We start from the raw sequence: 22,354 nt of genomic DNA, 5'->3' as shown, positions 1-22,354 counted from the left end.
GTATCAATAAAGGCAATCAACTAATTACTTTTAGAAATGATTCCTGGTTGATACTGTCGTTTAGTAATAGGATTGTATTTGATTATCATGTTTCATTCCTTGTGACAGTGGTGTTAAGGAAATCTGAAAACGGGTCCACTGTTGGGATGAAGATTTTGCAACTTGTTACTCGTTGCCTCTTCTGTTTAACATTCATATTGTTTGTTACAAAACAGGCGAGCAACTTTCTTTTCCCAAAATCTTCATGGATGTTACACGTAATGGTGCTCTTATTGGTGGTAAGGATACTGCAAATTGTCCATAGGCTCTGATGATTGTTCCAGTAAGAAGGTTCCTGACAGAGTCCACAACTTTGTCACATCTTTGTGTGCTTGGACGTCTTATTCTTTCTTATCCTCCAACTACTCTGCAGAAAGCAGTATTCTGTAGAAACCAGTAAATATTCTGTAAAATGCAATACTGATCTTTCCAATTTTACGCAAATTCTGATTGCAGCTCCCTGATCCATACTGGAAAAGAACACGTTCGAGTACTCTGCTGTATGCTGTTCGGAGTGTGTTAATCGTTACTCCAATTATGGACACTAGCGGCGCTGTTATCCTTTCTGCAATAAACCGGTTTCTCTTTTTGCAATAATAATAATAATAATAATAATAATAATAATAATAATAATAATAATAATAATAATAATAATAATAATAATAATAATAATAATAATAATTCAGAGAATTTTATTGCTGCATATTATAGTATTATACTTTATTTTGTTCTTTCTTTTAAGATGTTGTTAGGTTTTCTTCTATTGATACTTTAGTGGAAAACGCTGCTTATGTTTGTATAATGTACATGTGTCGTGAATCTCCTAACGTAGTGAAGAACACAAAACGCATAAAGATTGATATATTAGTTTGTACCGTATGACAGAATTTCAGCACCTATTGTATTTTGAATTAGATGTAATTATCAACTGCGCAAAACTGTTATTGTTGTTTGTTGTATTGTAGATCCAGTTATTTTTAATGTTAGTTGTAACTATTTTGAATATCTCGTGTAGATATTACATACTGTATTCTAAATTATACAAGTAATTTAACTATCTTTATAGCTTAAGGCATCCAGAGATTCTATGCCGCCTACCATTTGATAATATTTTGTGCTAATCCAATCCAATTTGGAGCATTATTACCAATTTCCGTAAAATCCTACCTCATATTATCTACCAATCTTCACATCGTGTTACTAAAGGGCTTTACCTTTTCTTGTGTTTCAACTAACATTTTCTATGGTTTGGGTACAAAACCTCGCGGCCAGAACCTCGCGGCGACAACCTCGCGGACCAAAACCTCGCCTGGCCAAAACCTCGCCTCCCAAAACCTCGCGGGCCAAAATCTCGCCAGGCCGAAACCTCGCCTGGCCAAAACCTCGCCGCCCAAAACCTCGCGGGACAAAATCTCGCCAGGCCAAAACCCCGCCTGGCCAAAACCTCGCGGGCCAAAATCTCGCGGGGCCAAAACCTCGCGCCCCAAAATATCGCCATACCCAAAATCTCGCCTGACCAAAATGTAAATGTTCCAACAGATGGTAAGGATGACGGTATAAAAGACGCTGTTTCAGAAGAAGTATCACGGGTATTTGACCAAGTCCCGCGATACCATATGAAAATTCTATTTCTGTATTAGAGGATTTCAATGTGAAGGTAGGGCGACAGGATGTTTTTAAACTGGTTATAGGGAAAGAAAGTCTGCATAAGGAAAGTAATGACAACTAACGAGGTTAGTTTCGTGAACTTTGGAACATCCAAAAACTTAAAATTTTAACAAAAATCTAATAATATTTATGAAAGTATGAAATAATATATGAGTTTTTACGACGTCCCTTGATTATGTCCTATAGGTTAAAGGAGACGTAGATGACCAGGATGAAGGAAATGATCGAATAAAGAAAGTGGGAGGAAACGGGAATAACCCGAGAAAGCCCACGCACACAATGTTTTGTATATTATTATTATTATTTGTAATGTGGAATTGCATATTAGGAAACACATTGGGTAAATTTTAAAGAAAAGTTTCATTCGCGGTGAGGTTTTGGCCCGGCGAGGTTTTGGGCGGCGAGGTTTTGGCCACGCGAGGTTTTGGGCGGCGAGGTTTTGGCCACGCGAGGTTTTGGCCCGGCGAGATTTTGTCCCGCGAGGTTTTGGCCGGCGAGATTTTGGGCGGCGATGTTTCGGCCGCGAGATTTTGTCCGTATACCATTTTCTATACCTCAATATATTCCATGCAACCCATTTTACTCGCCAGTAATAATTATTTCCACACAACTCACAATGTGTAATAACATGTATACATTATAGATTTGAACATTGAGTAATATTCTGTTTTCTCTTTCTTAGTTTAATTTTGATCTAAGTAATTCCCTCAATTCTCAGGACTTCACTCTATAATGTTGTACATCGTTTTCTGTTTTTACATGTATACGTCCGAGTTTGATCCGGAAGCTTCTAGAAACTTGGTGCTGTAACATTGTATGGTTTTCTCCTTGCTATCTATGGTTTTCTCCTTGCTATTCGTTCTCTTAATGCTGGTTTCAACATTTTCCTCAGAAAAACATTATGCAACTTTCTGGACTTTATCTAATATTCCATTTGTCTACCTAACTTTGAATAAAACTTTAAATTAAGACATTTGTGTGTTCTGAAGTTTTTTTTCATTTAATGTTCCACTGATTGCTCTTTTGATGTTTTCTCAATGACTTCTTCTCCTACACTATGTAACGTTTCCTCTTTTCCATTTGTTGGTGTTTCCTTTCACTAACTCTTTTCTCTTCCATCTTTTTAGTCTATACTTTTCCCTATGAGTTCACCCCAAATTCTAAGTGTTTATGTTTCAATTAGCTAAATAATGATAATGTAGATATTTATACATTCTTGAATATTCGTAACCATTTTGGTCAGGATGTTATTCTGTCATTAGTTACTTGTTGTATTCTACTGTTCTTGGTATCCATTGAAATTACTCCAAAATATTTAAATTTGTATACCTCTTCTGCTTTGTTAAAATCCATTGCAATATATACGCTTTTCAGAAATACTAGAGTATGCCTAGGTACATTTACTATATTTAGTGTCAGAATTATTCTTAACACGCTTTTAATAATATTGTTTGGGTCTCATGCCTTACACAATTAATTATGTGTGATAATATCAAGAATGACAAAATTTGAATTTATTAGTTCTCGAACTGAACTTCTGGAAAAAAGCAAAAAAGGTTATTTATTTGAAATTACGAACACTAAATACAGATAGATAAAAATCGAAATTATTTTTTAATTTCTATTTCTTTTCAGCGCAACCAACAGTTCAATTACATTACAGACAAGAAAAATTTCTGTTTTATATTAACTTGTTTCTTTATGTATAGCTTTAAACTAATAAACTTGAAGGTTGTTTCCTTTGTCCATATTCCAAAAATCACCTTGCCATTAATCTTCACTTATTAGATGTTCTCGGCGATTCTCCAACGATGACTCTTTTGGATTACCGTTGTCCTTCTACAGGTAGATGTTCTACATGTAATTGATGGACAGATGACTAGGATGAAGTCCACGCAGATGCAAAAGAGCTTGGTTTCAGCGGCAATGAACATACCCAAAGTACAGACGATTTTCTGAATGTCGTGTCACTCTTATAAAATATCAAAGAACGTAAATATAAATGTTACTTTTATTATCCGTCGGTAAAACTTAGACTTAAAAATCACAAATCGTGAACCGAGCATGTACAGTGTGCCACATAAATTCTTGAGGTACAAAGTCCGTGAGTTAGGCAACCCAACTAACGCCCGCTCCAAGATCAATTATGCCTGGTACAGCAACTACAACAGCAGCATGAAGTTGCCCCCACCTGTTAACAAATCCTAAAGATTTTCTTTGTGCAGGAGTGAGGCAAAACACTGGTTGACAAAATGACAAAAGCGATCTTTCCATACTTGTACTCACAGTACACAGCACAGTACCAGGAAAAAATATACAGACACCAGAGGCGCCGATGAGAAGATAACAGATGGGAACATAAATAATTTTATAATTAACTCAAACGAGGGATTATATAAACAAGTTAACTTACTTCAAATTACTATACATATATGCATATCAAATAATATGTGGACAGATTATGCGGTATATGTAGTACCGGTGTGTTATTCTTTTAAATAAAAACAAAACCTTGCGCTGAGTTTTGAAACTATTAACAGTAGTCCTACCTGCAAATCAATTAAAGTATGGATGGGTCATTCAGGGGAAGAACCCAGCCCCTAATGAAAATTTTGGGGGTCTAAGAGGATCAGAGCTCCTAGGCTTCGGCTGATTGATACGTAATGTTACTTCGAAAGGAGGTCTTGTCTGATTTCACTAATCGTTAAATTACTTTTGAGAATGCTAAATATTGGCATACAGTAATTTATTTGTAAATATTAAAAATGCAAAATTCGATAACACTTAAACAAGTTGGAGAACTTATCCGTACTAAGCGTATTTCCCCCTAGGTTGCAAATATAACGGAGAATTCCTGATTTGTATAATATTTGTGAAAATTTAAACATTGAAACACAAGGAGAAAAGAGGAAAATATAGTGTCAATAAACAACAATCTAAAAATGCATGAAATTAACGGTTAATATCAAATATAGAACCATTAACAGAATTAACTTTGTAACACGTTTTCTCCATTCATTTTCTTCCTTTATTTTCAGGATTACATCATCACTAAATTTCTCCACTGGAGATTATCTTTCATGTAGCAGCATCCCTGTAAATGAAACATTTTAAAAAGTGTAAATGTCGAAAGGGAGAATCGAACGCGGATTGCTGGATTAGGAAACCACAACGCTAACAACTCGTTTAAAATGTTACTTTCTCTGGCTCGCCTAAATAAAGAGTCTTTTCTGTTCTCCCAAAACAGTAGCCTATTAATAGTCAAATTGTTTAGCAAAACACAGAAATATGTAATTGAGAGCTCGGAGGGCATTATATCACTGTATTCACTAAATTATCAACATTACAGATTCTTGAAAAACAAAATACAAAACCCCTTTATTTTGAATCAAATACAGCGCGTATATTGTTCACGTAAAAAGCTAAAGACGAATCAATCACTGCGTAGTAATCGTGGTTTAGTGGTTAAGGCGCTCGACCAGTAATCTGAAGGTAATCGAATCGAATCGGATCCACGAACGACCAGTACTTATTTTTACTTTAGAATTTTTGGTGACGATTGATCGGCGATGACACATGTTTTATTACCTTCAGATATTTGAATACTCGGATGTTTCAATACTTGAACTATCAAATTTTCAGTAATAATAGTAATAATAGTAATAATAATAATAATAATAATAATAATAGTAATAGTAATAGTAATAATAATAATAATAAACTAATAATAATTATTATCTCACAGAGGATTAAAGGTTAGGAGCTTATTATCTCTCAGGGCATAACATTACAACCAGAAATGTAACATTTGGCAAGAATATTTCGGTTTTGTTTAGTGTTGCTCACAAGAAGAGGAATTTCTCATCTCGTTTCTAAAACAAAACAAACAAAATTGAGACTAGAATTAACATTCTACATTCAAGACGGACAAAGCTAACTCAAATAATCGTTTCGCTTTGGAGATGGGAAACGAGACGAGACGAAAAGTTTCGTAAACATTTCTCGTTTTATCTAGATTCTCGAAATAGTGTATACCCATTTTTTAACTAACAATTACCTTGTAGAGTGAATCTTATATGCTATTTTCTTACTTTGTACTTCGAAGCTCATTGGATTTATTATGATCTGTATTTATTATGATCTGTATAAGTATTTTTGTAGCATAGCTTTTATAATTACTTCTGCATATCCTAAGAGTTAGTTTATTATATCCTTACTGTTCAGTTATATTCAGTTATTTTTATTACAGTTATTTCCCTCAAAACGTACAGTAGAATACTTTCTACATGAAAGTTTAGTGTAACGCTTTTGTTTAAAATTGTGGTAGTTGCAGAAGTGTGCCCAGGAGGTCCGATCAACCTCCCAAAATCCCGACTTCTCGGTAAGTTTTGCCTAATTTTAGGGCAACTTTAAAATTTTAAATAGCATTATTATTATTATTATTATTATTATTATTATTATTATTATTATTATTGTTGTTGTTGTTACTGAAGATTTAAGACCTCAATATTACGTTCTATTGCAATGTAAATAAGCATACTACAGTTGATAGGAAAAGGAAAAAAAAGAAATTTTCGAAGGATTAGTGTCCGAAAGGAAACGAGGGTTGAGAAAGAAGGTGTCAGCTCCTGGACAGTATTAATATCGAAACTTCGGAAACATATCCCTAAAATGTTCACAAATATTATACAAATCAGGAACCTTCCGTTATATTTGCAACCTAAAGGAAAATTCGCTTAGTACAGATAAGTTCTCCAACTCGTTTGTGTGTTATTAGGCCAGTCAATCAAGGGTCGAATAAGGAAAAAATGGTGGAAAGTTGGAACAAATTTTATTTTCTTTATGTAAGGGTCTGTAACAACATACTAATTTTGCACCACTCTCCCACCCCGGATTTGGCCGCCATCTTGGAAAAATTGAGCCAACTTTTTTTTTGTAAATATCTCGCATGGAAAGCGTTTCAGAGCAAAACATGTTATTACAAAAAATAATCTACATTAAATTCTCTACAAGAAATGTTCTCTTTATTTTTTCTCTAGGATGCACCGTTTAGATGTTATAGGCGTGGCAAATTACGCATTTTTCTTTCAGCATCGCTTTATAGCAGGACCTTAAGAAAATTTTTCTGATGCTATTTTGTTTATTGATTTTTCTTATATAAAATATAAATTAATATATTTTTCATTCATTGCAGGTGTGACTAAGGATAAATAATCAGGTCTATTAGATCATCTATGTTCAAGATGTCAGCTAAAAAATGTTTTATCTGTGAGAAACTTCTCGGTGATGGTGTTACATGTATGGTAAAAGAACATTAGTAGACTGCAGTATTGAAGTGAAAGATGGAAACGGCTGTAAACTTAAGGGACTGAGAAGTGTTACACTTCCTGAAAAGAGTAGCAACGTTTAACAAAAACAAGAAGTAGCAAAGCGTTGTTATTACAACGTACTTCATCACCTACGCCGATAACCCTTAGGTCAGAAGTCCTAAGATTTGATTTTCAAGAAGCATACCTGCTTTGTATACAGTGTTAATCAGATGGATTTTTAAAGGGACAGGATAAAAAATTGTGAGTGATCGTAGAGTGTACATCGTGCCAAGTTAAAGATTCTATTATGGAGGCAGCCCACAGAAGAAATGACGAATGGGGCAAAGAAGTTAGTATTAGGATTGTCAATGTAGGTGCTGGTGAAGCCAGATATCATTCCTCATGCATGAAAAGGTTCTACAAGATTTTCTCTGGAATGAAACGTGGTCGTCCGAAAGATAATGTTTCAGATCTAATGTCTTATGCTTTCAACTACCTTGAAGCTCACAAAGAAGAGTGTCAAATTTAATTCAGTGAAATTTTTCAAGATTATAAAGATACACGGCCAACTGAAAAAGCAATAAGAATTAAACTAAAAGAAAATTACTCAGAAGATATTTTGATATCAACAAACAAAGAATGTAGGATGCAGAAGAGCCGAAACTTGAAAGAGAGCTTCCTCAGAATAAGGTGCACACAATCCTAACGAAGAGAGGACACTAATAAAATGCTTACTACCATACTTTTGATTAAGATGCACCGCAAGTCCTACTTGCAATGAGGCTGAAAGATATTTCGGTGTAGCTGCTGTAATTATGACATTAGAAATTGTTATCCTTTTCTCCCCCATTTTGTGCTATTCCCTGTCTTGTTTTTCAAGATAATAGTATCGAGAAGGCATTTTAAGGTTCCAGAAATGAATGAATCAACGTCATTCAAAGATTATCTGCTGATGGCTATTCATCAGTTTCATAAATCTGAGATCTGGTATCTTCAGCAATTATTTGCCCGGCTGTCATTATGATTCTCAACTTCTTTTCGTCCATATACTTACGCTTTTGACGATCATACCATGCATACGTGAGAATTGTATGCCCTGTATCACGGAAGCAAACTATGGACTTCATGTTTTTTGTTTGTTGGTATAATAATATCTTCTGAGTCATTTTCTTTCAGTTTCGCTCTTATTGTTTTTTTTTTCAGTTGGTAATGCAATCATTATAATCTTGAAAAATTTCATTGAATGATAATTGGCACTCTTCCTTGTTAGCTTCCATAATAGAATCTTTAACTTGAAAGGTTTCGACGCGATGTACACTCTTACGCTCACTCACAATTTTTTTAGCCTGTCCATTTAAAATTCATCTGATTAACATTGTCTACAAAACAGATAGGCTTATTGAAAATTAAATCTTAGTACTTCTGACCTAAGGGTTACACTAGCCAACAACATTTCACTTTTTTTCTGTAACTGGCATGAAAACAGCTAATCTTTATGTTTTCGGGTATGTTGATAACGAAAATGTTAATAAAAATGCAAGATTAGCTTTCGTTTGGAAGTCACGGTAACTTTTAAGTTATTGCCTATATAAAATTATGCATGTATTTTCCTTGTTATTATTCCTCGGAGAAAGGTCACTGAAGGCGCAACCGCTTTGCCTGGAGTTTGTAGTTTTCTGCTTGGGATTCAGTGATTAGTGTCCAACAATAATGAGCTAACATTGAAGTACTCCACATTCCCTAGTATCTCATTTCCATGTCCGAAATTTGCTGGTGGAAGCATTCCTTGTGCTCGTCGCTTACAGCAGCACCATAGTTGTCAGGAAAGAAGTCCTTTTGGAAATCTAAGAAATGTAACCTGTAAGAACATGTTGCATCCCAGTCTATCGTAGTAGTGCAGAAGATTTGCCACAAGGTCCTTACAGTTTCCTGCCCTCTTATTTCCTAGAAAATTTTTTGACACTTGGACAAAGGCAGGTAGGACATGAACAGGCAGTCCGTCTGCGTGAGGCACTGGTCGCATGGCCGACGGTATGTTAGGATATGTCAAGAAAGATTTTTCTTCTTGGAAATACCATACGTTTATGGAGTTGTTATACAAAAGTAATAATCATTCGCATGGTTTGGTGATTCTCGTCATATCATGGGAATATCAAAGTCCATTGAAGGTCCTTTACGATACAACCACGAATGAAGACTCAAGACACAAAATTGCAACATACTTGAGGAGCCCAGGGATTGTCGTGGTCCCTGATTTCACAGCCGAAGTACGGTCTGTACGCATTCATAATATATGCCGTTATTAGTCTCCTTTGCGATTCAATATAGCCTGCCTGCTATGTAGTAAAATTTGTCAGTACTGTTTACACATTTCCGAGGCGTAATGAATCACAGCAATTAGTGACCACAAGCGCTAACTACACTTCAGCAACACCTTTTTCCAGAACACAATTTGTAACAGACTGAAACTACAGTTAAAGGAAACATGCTCCGCTCCTCTCTTCTTCTTCCCCTTCCCCTCCCCTAGTTGCTATGTGCCCGGGCTAAAAATAGCAACAAAATACACATAGCTATGGCTGCCTTGTAGGTAACTTAATCAGTCTGTCTACCATCAACGAGTTTTTGAAGCCTAATGGGAAGGAATTGACAATGAATACAAATAAAATAAATAATACTTATAATTAAATGCACGCCCCCTTTAACTTTCAAACGAGAGCTAATTTGAGTTTTTCATTGTCGTTTTCGTCATCAGAGTAGTCGATATAGTTAACAAACATCCATTTTATTCCAGTTAATTTTTATTGTTGAATAGTGTTATCGGTGTAGGTGATGAAGTACGTTGTAATAGCAACGCTTTGCTACTTCTTGTTTTTGTGCAAACTTTTCTACTCTTTTCATGAAGTGTAACACTTCTCAGTCCCTTAAGTTGATATTCAGTTTCACTTTAATACTGAATACTACTAATGTTTTCAGTCCCTTTTCTTGTACTATACATGTAACACCATCACCGAGAAGTTTCTATCAGATAAAATATTTTTCAGCTGACATCTTGAACATAGATGATCTAATAGACCTGATTACTTATCCTTAGTCGCACCTGAATTGAATGAAAAATATATTAATTTGTATTTTCTATAAAAAGAATCACCAAAACAAAATAATATAAGAAAATTTTCATTAAGGTTCTGCTACAAAGCGATGCTGAAAGAAAAATGCGTAATTTGTCATGCCTATAACATCTAAACGGTGCATCCTAGAGAAAAAATGAAGAGATCATTTCTTGTAGAGAATTTAATGTAGATTATTTTTGTAACAAAATGTTTTGCTCTAAAACGCGTTACATGCGAGATATTTACAAGAAAAATAAAATTGGCGCCATTTTTCCAAGATGACGGCCAAATCCGGGATGGTAGAGTGGTGCAAAATTAGTATGTTGTTACGGACACTTGTATAAAGAAAATAAAGTTTGTTCCAGCTTTCCACCATTTTTTCCTTACTCGACCCTAAATAATCCTTTATTGACTGGCCTATATCGAATTTTGCGTTTTTAATATTTACAAATAAATTACTGCATACCAAAATTTAGCATTTTCAATAGTTATTTAACGAATAATGAAATCGGGCAAGATCTTCTTTCGAAGTAACATTACGTATCAATCATTGGCGCCGGAACCTAGAAACTCAAGTCCTGTTAGACCCCCAAAATTTTGATTAGGGGCTGAGTTCTTCCCCTGAATGATCCATCCATACTTTAATTGATTTGCAGGTAGGACAACTGTGAATAATTTCAAAACTCAGCGCAAGGCTTTGTGTTTACTTTAAAAATAATCTAATACATATACCGCATAATCTATGCGTACATTATTTTATAGGATATATGTATTGTTATTTGAAGTAAGTTAACTTGTTTATACGACTATAATCCCTCGTTTGAATTGATTGTAAAATTATTTAAGTGCCCTGACTGATATCTTCTCATCGGCGTCTCTGGTGTCCGTATATAGTTTTGGTACTGTGCTGTGTACTGTGAGTACATGTATGGGAATACTCCCTTTTGTCATTTTGTCAGCCAGCGTTTCGCCTCACTCATGCACAAAAACACTTTACGATTTGTTCTTTCAACAGGTAAAGGCAATTCCAAGGCAATTCCAAGGCTATTCTAGCTACTCTACCAGGCGTAATTAATCTAGGAGCGGGCGTTAGTTGGGTTCCTTAAGTCACGGATTTTGTACCTCAAGAATTTTTGTGGCCCACTGTGCATGTTCGTCAATGTCCGTATTGCCTCCAACTCTCCCTTTTCGTCACCAATCTGTCGGTTTTGTTCTGTGATCTCTGTCATTTTTTTAAGCTTAATGAATTACCACACAGATGGAGAAAACGCAAGGTTTAACATTTTTCCATCACATTGATTACACAACCACATAAAACATTATAATGTTCTGTTCAGCGGATCCCAGGCTATGTATTCGATGTAGCTTGTTATACAAAATCCAAACGAAACCCCAGGACAACATACTGTGACAACTTTTTATGGTCGAAAAACTTGAGCGATTTTGTGTAGTTAGGATACAAGTAACACAGTCACACAAAACACAAAAGTTCTGTGCAGCAGAATCCAAGCTATGTATTCGATGTATTTTGTTACGCCGAATCCAAATTTCGAAACCCCAGGACGTTTGAAGGTATCAATTTTTTATGGGCAAATAAGTTCAGCGAATTTGGACAGGAAGGATACACATGTTTCGGCCATAAAACAAAATTGACACGGCCAATCAACCTGAGGTTTTAAAATTTGGTTCTGTGTAACAAAGTACATTGAATGCATACTCTGGGACCCGCTACAAAGACCTTTTTTTATATTCTTTTGTCCGTCGTGTTATCTCCGATTACTTCATCAAGATATTATGATAAATTGGAAGTTGATATACACCCAAATAATTATTTTAAACTTCACATACAGTATTTTTTTTTATTAGTTGCATTTCTTACATCTTATACTTTATGAAATGTTGACCTCCTTTAAGATTAGTATAGAATGATTTACCCTAACAGTCAACAATGTGACTTGGTCGCTTCCGGATACATTTTGCCAACAACTGGATACACACCATGTATTTCGATAATTTGTGTATAACACTAAACGTCTATTTTATTCCTCCATCAATTTCTATCTGCCGACTCCTCTTTACCTTTTCTCTAGTAGTTCCAGTTTTTAATTTATTCGTTAGAATCTTTCTTTTCTGTTTTATGGGAGTAACCATATCGAAATCACGTGAATAAAGATTTTAAGCTTTCCCAGTACACGTTGAAATGCGAATGAAGTTTGCTGGCGTGAGTTCCGGCCACGTTATGTACAAAAGAACCCACGTGACCTCTCTTAGGCAATGAGTTGCTTAGAGTAAGCTCCTTCTGCACTTACCTGACCTACAAGAAACACAACAGTGCCGTATTTTTAGTAGTAAAGCTTAATTGGTCGCCGCTTATGACAATTTGTACTGTGCATCTGACTGACTTGTTATGTTGATGTTTACTTATAAACTCTATTTTGATTTTCCGAGTATTCAGTTTTTAAGGAATTGTAATCTTGTTTGCTTTCTTTTCCTTCGACATATTTAACCTTTCCCATCCATCACGGCTCGCGATCGTTCATCCTTCACAATATTACTAATAACAAAAAATAATATAAATCAATTTTCACTTCCAAACATTCAGTTGCATACCTAATTAAGGACATCTTCTAATAGCTGTCACAATTGAAGTCTATTTGTCCATCTCTTAGGATTTATTTTGAATGTTTCCGAAAGGAATAAACCAGAATAGAAAATACAAGATTTTTCAATTATCCTGAGAACTATGTCTAATATTGTCTAATGTCTAATATTGTAAGTGATATGTAAATCCTAAGACAAAGAAATACTCTGTAGTTGTTTGCATACAACAACATTATTGTGTTAAACATAGTGTGTTATGTATGGAGTGCTTTTTCCTCAAGGGTCTAAAACAATTTCTTTATAATAGTTTTTTTTAAATCTTCTTATGGGTGTTGAATACCTGTATAATCTACGAGTTTTGGCCTTCTAATTTATATAGTTTTTCTTTGATTTTCGATTTGATTTTAACGTCCTTTTCAGCAGCGAGGCTATATGAGATGAGACCTACTGATTAACGTGGAATCCGAACCACATGAGTTCCCGCCGGGAATCGAACCCTGGTCTCTCACTCCAAAGGACGCGTATGCTAACCGCTTAGCCACGGAGAAGTTCACTTCTTTTCAAATGAACTGAAATTTGAATGTTATTATTTTTACAGATTTCTTATTCAAATCTCTTTTATTGTTCCACTCTTTAGGATAATTAAATTTTGTGGCATATTATTTTAATATTTATAATTTAAATTCAATTTATATGATATCAAATTTATAAAATTGCACATGGATTTTTACAAGACAAGGAACGTTTATTGGATTTAAAGAAGATATCAGTTAAATCAAATCATTAAAATTTCAATTTAAATGAAGTATTATTCAGTACACTCTTAACCTGTTACAGACATTATTTGGAGTTGTCCTTTCGAGCTTTATGGTAAATACGCAGACAATGAAATTAAAGGTGCTTGCTATCTGCTAATTCAACAGAAAGCTATTCTTCCGAAGTGAATGCTATTTGTATGCTAACTTAAGATTGTTAACATGACATTTTACTAATTACTTAATGTTCTGATAAGGTACGCTTCATGTTTGTGCCAGGACAACATGACATCTATCTCTGATGAGTGGGCAGATATCGCATGGAAACTGAAATTACCATTTGATTCTGAGAGACAGTATCATCCCGAATATGATGGATATCCTTTCGGTAAGATTTCGAAATTAAATGTAATACTAATCTCAATATATGTGGTTGAACATTTTAGCTCTAACTAGTTTAGAATCACTACTTAAGCATTGCATTATACGGAACAAAAATAAAATTCGAATGTGCTAATAATTACTTAGCTCTTGTAATAATAACTTAATCCAAATATTAATATTTGATCTAAAAAGATTCCTTAATTAGTACAATGCTGCCGTTTCCATTAAACGTTTATTTACTTCAGGCGCGTCAACACCTCTCAGATAAGATGTTCTTATCCTCCAGATAATTTCTCACTGGAAACTGAGCTTTCCCGCGCTGAATTCGGTAACATTAAGCACGTATCTAATAAGAGGCTCGTCAAATAGATAATGTAATTTAGTATTTTCTATCTATTCTTAGGTTTGCTGCTTGGATATTTTTATGTGAAACTAAGTAATTCAACAACAATTTTACTAACAATTAGTATTCACGGTAGTATTTATTATTATTTATTACATTTACATAGTATAAAATTATATATATATATATAAATATATATATATATATATATATATATATATATATATATATATATATATATATATATATATATATATATATTATATAGAACTACATTCATAGTAAAATGTTTCATATAAAATATATTATACAAAATTTTCTTACGTACAGGAATCTCAATTATTATTAATTTTAATATTTACGAAACGAAAATATCAGAAAGCTTTAAGGTAAAAAAAATCATAAAGAAGTGAAGCAGGTGACTTTGTACCACAGCTGAGAGTTTACAACAGGACAAATGTCTCTAATAAAGTTCTAATATTGTGAGAAAATGAACATTTTTATGGATATGTTGGCGCTTCACCGCTCTCAGGTTTTCGAGCAACATAGAAGCTACGGCACTAATGTTATCATAATTCGTAGACCTTACATTTTTTTAAGAGAACAGCTTTCCATCATGTCAAGATATTTTTAAGTAATTAGTGGAATCTTGATGTAAATCTTGACATGTTCAATTTGTTTCAGTCATATTCGTTTAGTTGGCTTGCATTGATAAATGTTTAATGCCCCTTTGCAGCTTCAATGGTAGGTCTTATATGAGACAAGATCTACTGTAAAGTGGGACCCGAGCCACTACTTGGGCTTGTATGCCAGGTAGAAACCTACTTGCACCGAGAATCAAACACAGGGCTATGCATGCAGAAAACACATGCGTTAATTACTTAGCCAGGACGAAGCACTACAGTTTCGTTTGAACTAATATAATTTCACATAAATCAAAGGAGCTGTTTCTAATAACACAAATCATTTGTCCTCTTGCAGTAAGATTCTTAAGTGTATCGAGCGTAAAACTTAAAAAAAAAGAAAAAAAAACATGAGCGTCGCCGCTGTTCAAATGGCTTCTTGTCGCAATAGCCGAGAGGTTTCGGGAGCTTTGCCTGGAAATGAAATTAAATCTTTGAGTTTTACGTCCCACGGTTATGCCGGTTAGGCTAAAGGAGACGGTGATGATGAGTAATGAATGAAATCGTGGAATGAGGAAAGTGGGAGGAAACGGGAGAACCCCTAGAAAACCCACGCACACGATGTTTGTCCACTACAAAGTTCACTTGGCGGGGGCTGAGATCGAACCCGGAACCCCAAGCACCTGAGGTGAACGCTCTACCACTGAGCCACCGCGGCCCCGGAGCTTTGCTTGGGTCACAAGCTGCAATTCATTGTGAGTTCAAGATTAAAAACATACATGTTTAACTGCTCTCGAAATTTGTGTGTTCGTGACTTCAGCAAAAGTGTTTTTATTATCGAAATAAAGTGAGAGGTTAATCAGTTAACATTTTTTAAAGTGGCTAGCGCGTGCGCTTTTCGTGCATTAGGTCCCGGGTTCGATTCCCAGTGAGAAAACCTTGGAAATTGAACATATTACACTGGTATAAATTTTACCTTAAATTGTGGGTCTGTCTCTCATAGCCGCTGTGCTGAAAAATGTACTAAATTCCAATCCGACCAATAACCCACAAAGTTGTATTTCAAGGAATTATTATTATTATTATTATTATTATTATTATTATTATTATTATTATTATTATTATTATTATTATTATTATTATTATTATTATTATTTTTAGACGATCGAAATGAAAAATAGTAATTGGTTTACTGTGAAGGTTAAATCACATGTATTATACAATAACCTCTTAATAAAATTTAAACTTTTCGTATGATGGGAAGAATTCAGTATCCGAAATAGAATAATTTCATTAAAGAGTACAATTTTTGACTGATGTCTCAGTTATCAAATTGCAAGGTTACTAGAAGGAAAGGTTGGGCTATACGCACAGACGCTTCGCTCCTCGTTTTGCGTGACGTCACCAGCGAGGAGCAGCAAGTAGGTATAGAGGTGTACGAAGCAGCTAGAATATCTTTTTTCTTTCTTCATGCATAATATTTTCGCTGTCACAACATTCTCCTACACACAAACTACAAATAAATAAATAGATAATAAGCCAGCAATAAATAGAACATCTTCTTAACGCAATTTATATTATGGAAAATTAACGATGTACCTGTGTTTCATGATCATTTATTTATTTTTTGATGAGATAGATAATTGTTGAATTATAATTACCATTTAAATGTATTTATATCTGAAATGTTACTGTGAATGTATTTAAGCAAAGTTGCAGATAAATATGTGTTTTACCAGGACAATCTGAAATTTCCGTTGCCTGGAGTTAAAGTAAATGCGGAACCAATGTTAAGGTGAGTCCCACACCCGGCATAAATAGATTACTTTGTGATTACTGATAGCAATATCTCAAGAAATACTTAAAACCACGGATAATAATAATAATAATAATAATAATAATAATAATAATAATAATAATAATAATAATAATAATATATCGTTGATGCATTCACTTGCGGAAGCCCTTTGATGCCTATCAATTTATTTTGTTCAATATACAGCACTCAGGCTTAAAGTTTAAAATTGCCAATTCATATCATCTTCACATGATTATTAAAACGGAACCCATCCGTGTTAAACATAATGTCGACTATCCATCACAGATTATATTTAATGTAACGATTGTTGACGCTATGATTGCACTTCGTGACATTAATAGTATACAGTCCTGAAAAATGTATTTGGTTTATATCTAAATATTTGTATGTTAACTAGTGTTACGAATCGAGGCGAGACGAGAAATTAGGTTTTCTCGTCTTGTAGAATCGAATTTCGAAAAACGCTTTTTTCGTCTCGCCTCGAAGTTTCTCTAGCCTCTTGTATAAATTTGTGTACAAAATTTGTCCTGACTTCCTAAAGTCATGAGAGATCCACGAAGGATGAGATATAACAACATTTAAACCATATTTATTATTGGAGTATATTGTGCATCTTCGAATGCTCTTCATTGTGTTCTTACAATCACTTTATCAATTTATAGTTTTTTTTTTTTTTAAACGATGAACCATGCAACACTAAATCAGTGTTTAAGGTTTAATACTTGGGTGAACTCGTGTTGCCAATGAGGCTCATGAAGCTTCTCATCTTGCCTCGCAAACGAGACGAGAACTCCCATATTTTTAAATTTAAACGAATTTAATAGATTCTTCTCGTCTCGAACTGCAGACGAGACGAGACATTTCTCCCCCCCCCGGTCTCGTCTCGTGGACAACACTAATCTCAACAATGAATTAGAAATAGTTAACCTGCTAGTTTTCCTCAACGGTCAAACTCTTCCATTCTGTGGTGCAAGGCGTGGGGCAACAGCCCCACCTGTTCTACTCATACGACGTCCCGGAGTTTTACTCTGATTTCTAACTCAAGTAAAGATCTAGAGGACCAATAAGCAGAAAAACTATTGAAAAATAATTTTAAATTATGAACTTCATGCGTACATAGAATTTTTTGAAAATGAATAAGGAAAATAAACTTACTTTATTTTACTTTGAAATCGGGAAATCGGCTCCCCCTAGAAAATTTTCTTCGGTGCCTATGATCCTGACTGAGGACCTTTGTCTTTTCTTCACTATTTTGGCATGGAGGGACTAAAATTATCAGTTGAGTATGAATGGTGCAAATCAAAGGCGTATACATGCATAAAGAAATCGATTGATTGTACACTTGATAATAATTTAGAACAACTTTTAACTCTAAAACAAACCGATGAAATATAAGTGTCACTGTTAATATTAAACAAACTGAAAATAGTTTGAAAAATATATCGGTAAATATCGGTGTTTATTTGCCAATGCCGATACCGATACTCCCAAAAGTGGCTGATATTACCGATACCGATATATCGGTACATCCCTAATTCTATAATGTGAAACACTTGGAGATGAAAGATAAATACACGTAAAAATACATATGTACACACGTACTCAAGTTCACACTATCTTACAATATTGCATGTCTGTACACCCAAGCCCACGTAAAGAAATCTTCCGAGATATAGACCTTTTCTCTATTAAATAATATTCGTCCACTTACACTGCTAGGAAAGAAAGCAACACAATTCAACATAGAAAAAAAACAAAATAAATAAAGAGTTGTTTGTGGTCTTACTAGCAAATCTTCGCGCGCCAAGCAGACGACAAGCTCTAAGTTCCTCGCTGGTGACGTCACTGTGAAGAGAGCGTGAAAGTAGAGGTTCTGGACATAGGTTAAGAGCACCCCCTGATCAAATTGTATGCCCAAGCTCTTGTTATGATAAGTTTTCTTTTTGCACACATCCTTGATCAGAAGTTTAGATTAACGCTGATTTTTTTTAAAAATTTCTGTAGGGGAAACAATCAAACAGGGAGACGTGGTTCTTCTTGGCTATCCTCTGCTTTATAATATGGATCCTCAGGTTCGGCGAAATGACTTGGAAGCGTACGAAAACGTAACGAGGGAAACTGGCCCGGCCATGACATGGAGCATGCACGCTATTGGTCACTTGGACTTAGACGAACAAGAAACTGCTATTGTGCTTTTCAATCGTAGCTTCCAGGACTATTTACGAGAGCCATTCAAGGTACACAGTTTAGAAGTTCATTTCCAATATAAATATTGAACATATTTAATCTTTATTAGGCTATCACACGTAAATGATTAATATTTCTTTCCTGGTTGTTTGTTTTGCATTTATGTCGTTTGTCACTAGCGATATTCGGAAGGACATCTACAGTTTTAGTTAGTTGGATTTGAGTTTAGCGTTCCGTTCAGCGCCGAGGCTATATGAGACGTGGATCTTCAGCTTAACGTAAGATCCGAACCACATGAACTCGTGCTGGAAATCGAATCCGGGTCTTCGACATCAAAAGTGCGTAACCTATCCACATAGTCACAAGAGAGCTCACGTGCAGTTTTACAATGGGATCTGAAGCAATGAACACTCTCTCGCATCTGGATACAAACAACTTAGAATTTCGTACAACAAAACTGGTTATATAAGAAACGGCTTACATGGGTATTTTAGTGATGTGTGGTCAGTACTCTTGACGTTAATTAGATGAGTCAAATAATTTCGTCACTTTCTGTCACAAGAAAAGTTTAAGTTTCTAATAGTTGCATTTTCGGTTTCAAATAGTATGGATGGCAAACAAGTAAAACATAAGCTTATATGCGAGGCGTTCAGAGCACAAGAAAAGAAGTTCAAACGTCAAAGTTGTCAGAAAAAGATAAATATAATTGTATTGTACGCTTCAATATAAGGAAAAATAAACAGTTTCTTACATTACAAGAGTTATTTACAATCTTTTTGGACACTAATAAGCTCTAGAAAGAACTTCAAGAGGAGATTTCAAAGATGAAATGTGTCCCAAATGACCAAAAGTGGACTTTATTTCCATGTTCAGTTTATGTTTCACATTTATTTTAACGCAATATATTTCCTTATCTTTTTTACCCTTTAAAGTGTATTATTATGGGAAATAGAACAGAAATTAGAGTTCTCTATTTTTAATGCTTATTAATCTACTCGAAACGTAAACATTGGAAGTGCCACATGTAGCATGTTTCTTTGGAAGCTAAACGTACTAGGGGAAGTAAGTCATACTTGATCTTTCCGCTTAAAACACTAGAAGGACCGGATGAGTCAAAATGACCCATTACCATATTTTAATATTCCACTGTAAACGTACTTGAAATACTAAGTGAATAATATTTTATGAATTTGTTAATGCTATTGGCCTTAACAAATTCATAAAACATTATTCACTTAGTATTTCAAGTACGTTTACAGTGGAATATTAAAATATGGTGATGGGTCATTTTGACCCATCCGGTCCTTCTAGTGTTAATACATTTGTTTCAAGACCACCGAAAAAAATGAGGTAAAAGTACTGGATGAAGTACGCCGTGCCTGACCTTTCTATTTAGGACGTTCTTTGAATTCACCGGAAACAAATGAATCTGAAAGTAGTGGTAGAAGTTTGTTATGTTCGATTCTTTCATTAAACACATTTTTTTAGAATCCACTGAATATATTGGAAGGCGAAAGTATTGGCGATCATACGTCATGATTTACTCATCCAATGAAATGCGTTGTCTTCTTGAAAGCCTAAAGACAAAAAATACAGTGAAATTATTGGAGAACAGATCATTAAGAAGATGAAGTATGCAGATGATATGGTTATTACATAGCTAGAACCGAAGAAGGACTACAGGAGATGATTGAAAAAATGAGTGGACACTGGAGAACTAGGGGAAGATGGGGTAATAAGGGACAAAATGGCTGGTAATTCGGTTAATCATCAGAAAAAACGAAAAACAATCCACAGCTTACTGTATCCTTCTGTGTACAAGTCTAAAAACACTCATTGCTTTTAGGTGACTTCTTTACCTTCTTTTCTGAGTTTCAAAAAGTCTCTACCAAAAACTTTAGGTGCCTAAAGTCAGGTTTTTTCGTGAAGATTGTTTTACTTCCTACTTGCAAATGTTTTTTTTTTTAATTGGTTGCATAAATTTGTCCAGCAGTAATAAATGAGCTTGCCAGAAAATGCACTGTCCTCCTCATGATGATATTCAGAAAGTGAATAAAGTGTTTATCTTTTATGGTCCTGTAATTTTATTAGAAAATGATCCGTTTCTTTTTAAAAGAGCTGTACTTGTAAATATTAACAGGCTTTATTCTGTTAAAAAAGAGAGAATCTTTGGTTTTAAAAGTTTGTCTAGGCGTGTTTTCTGTTTTAGGGCTTAAAGTTTTATTCAATTATTGTTAAAAGTATTCAGGCAGGCTATTTTTTATTTCGGTATAGCCTAATTAATTTTGTATAGCCTGCTGTGTAAAAAGTCACTGCAGCATAAAGAGTAGCTTTACGATGTAGGCCTTACCTTTTTGATTAAAAAAAAAAAGGTTTATATGACTACAATGTGTAATTTTGTCATTCCAAAATGTTCAGAATGAGTGAAAAACTTCACAAATTATGAAAAGATGTAATTTGTGTAATTAAAAGCATTCACTTTGAAGTACGCTTTTCATTAACCTTAATTTTCACATGGCAATTGGCAGAAAAGTAGCCAGAACAAAAACATGTAAAAAGGTAGGGCAATAGAATACATCTTAGACATACCCCTTGTAACTCCATTTAATGACTAGACACAGTACGAAAGAAATCTGGGCAGCTTCTCTTATTACCCCATACGGGTAATGAGAAACAACAACTGAAATTTTAAAACAATTTTTTTCGCAGGCTTCCTGTACATTGGAAAAAATAAAATAGTTTTCTATTGAGTTGTCTAGTAACAAAGTATATATATACAAAGAACCAGAAATGTGACTTGAAAACTGTTAACACTTTAAATTGCTTTTGTCTCTTACTACTCGAAGAGTCACTTATTACCCCATCTTCCCCTATAAGGAATGGAAATCAACGTCAAAAAGGCGAAAGTCATCAGAATATTCCGTGCAAACGCACCCTTACGGAACAGAGTAGAACAAAGAAAACTTGAAGAGGCCGATAATTTCAAATATCTGAGAAGTATTTTGACGAGAGACGCTTTCTTCACCAAAGAGACCAGGTCAAGAGTAGTCATTGGCAAAGAAGCACTCAACAAGAAAAGATCACTATTAACTAGCAGGCTCAATATTGGACTTAGGAAGAATTTGGTGAAGTGCTATATATGGGACATTGGACTGTATAGTTCAGAGAAGAAATATTGAGAGAACTTCGAAACGTGGTGTTGAAGGAAAATGAAGAAGATAAAATATACAGAGAAAGCAACAAAGGAAGATGTTTTAAAACAGAGAGGAAAGAAGATACTTCTAGCCACCATCCTTCGTAGGAAGACCAATTAGATTGAACACATCTTGCAATGAAATTATCGTCTTCATAGAAGGAAAGATGGAAGGAAAGCGAGAAATATGAACAAGAACACAACTGATCGATGAGGTGAAAATTCGAAGAAAATATTCGGAGTTGAAAGAGGAAACTGAAGATAGAGAGACGTGGAAGAAACATTTCCGGGTCCAAATCTAAAAATTAAAAAAAAAAAAAAAA

The 22,354-nt window shown here is 34.6% G+C and overlaps 1 protein-coding gene across 1 annotated transcript in view; it reads left to right on the top strand.

Annotated features, from left to right (window-relative positions):
* The window catches only part of LOC145676878 (protein-glucosylgalactosylhydroxylysine glucosidase-like), a 35,392-nt gene that overhangs the window by 3,978 nt on the left and 9,060 nt on the right, over positions 1 to 22,354 (top strand). The window contains exons 3-4 of the mRNA XM_081747661.1: positions 13,740 to 13,870; positions 18,656 to 18,888. Coding sequence (XP_081603787.1) covers positions 13,740 to 13,870; positions 18,656 to 18,888 — 364 coding nt within the window. The remainder of the gene's footprint in view (positions 1 to 13,739; positions 13,871 to 18,655; positions 18,889 to 22,354) is intronic.

This window comes from Thermobia domestica, unplaced genomic scaffold (genome assembly GCF_964235325.1).
Source record: "Thermobia domestica unplaced genomic scaffold, izTheDome1.hap1.1 HAP1_SCAFFOLD_449, whole genome shotgun sequence".
Lineage (NCBI taxonomy): Eukaryota > Metazoa > Arthropoda > Insecta > Zygentoma > Lepismatidae > Thermobia > Thermobia domestica.
The sequence above is the reverse complement of the archived record's forward strand: the minus strand, read 5'-3'. Positions and strand labels throughout refer to the sequence as shown.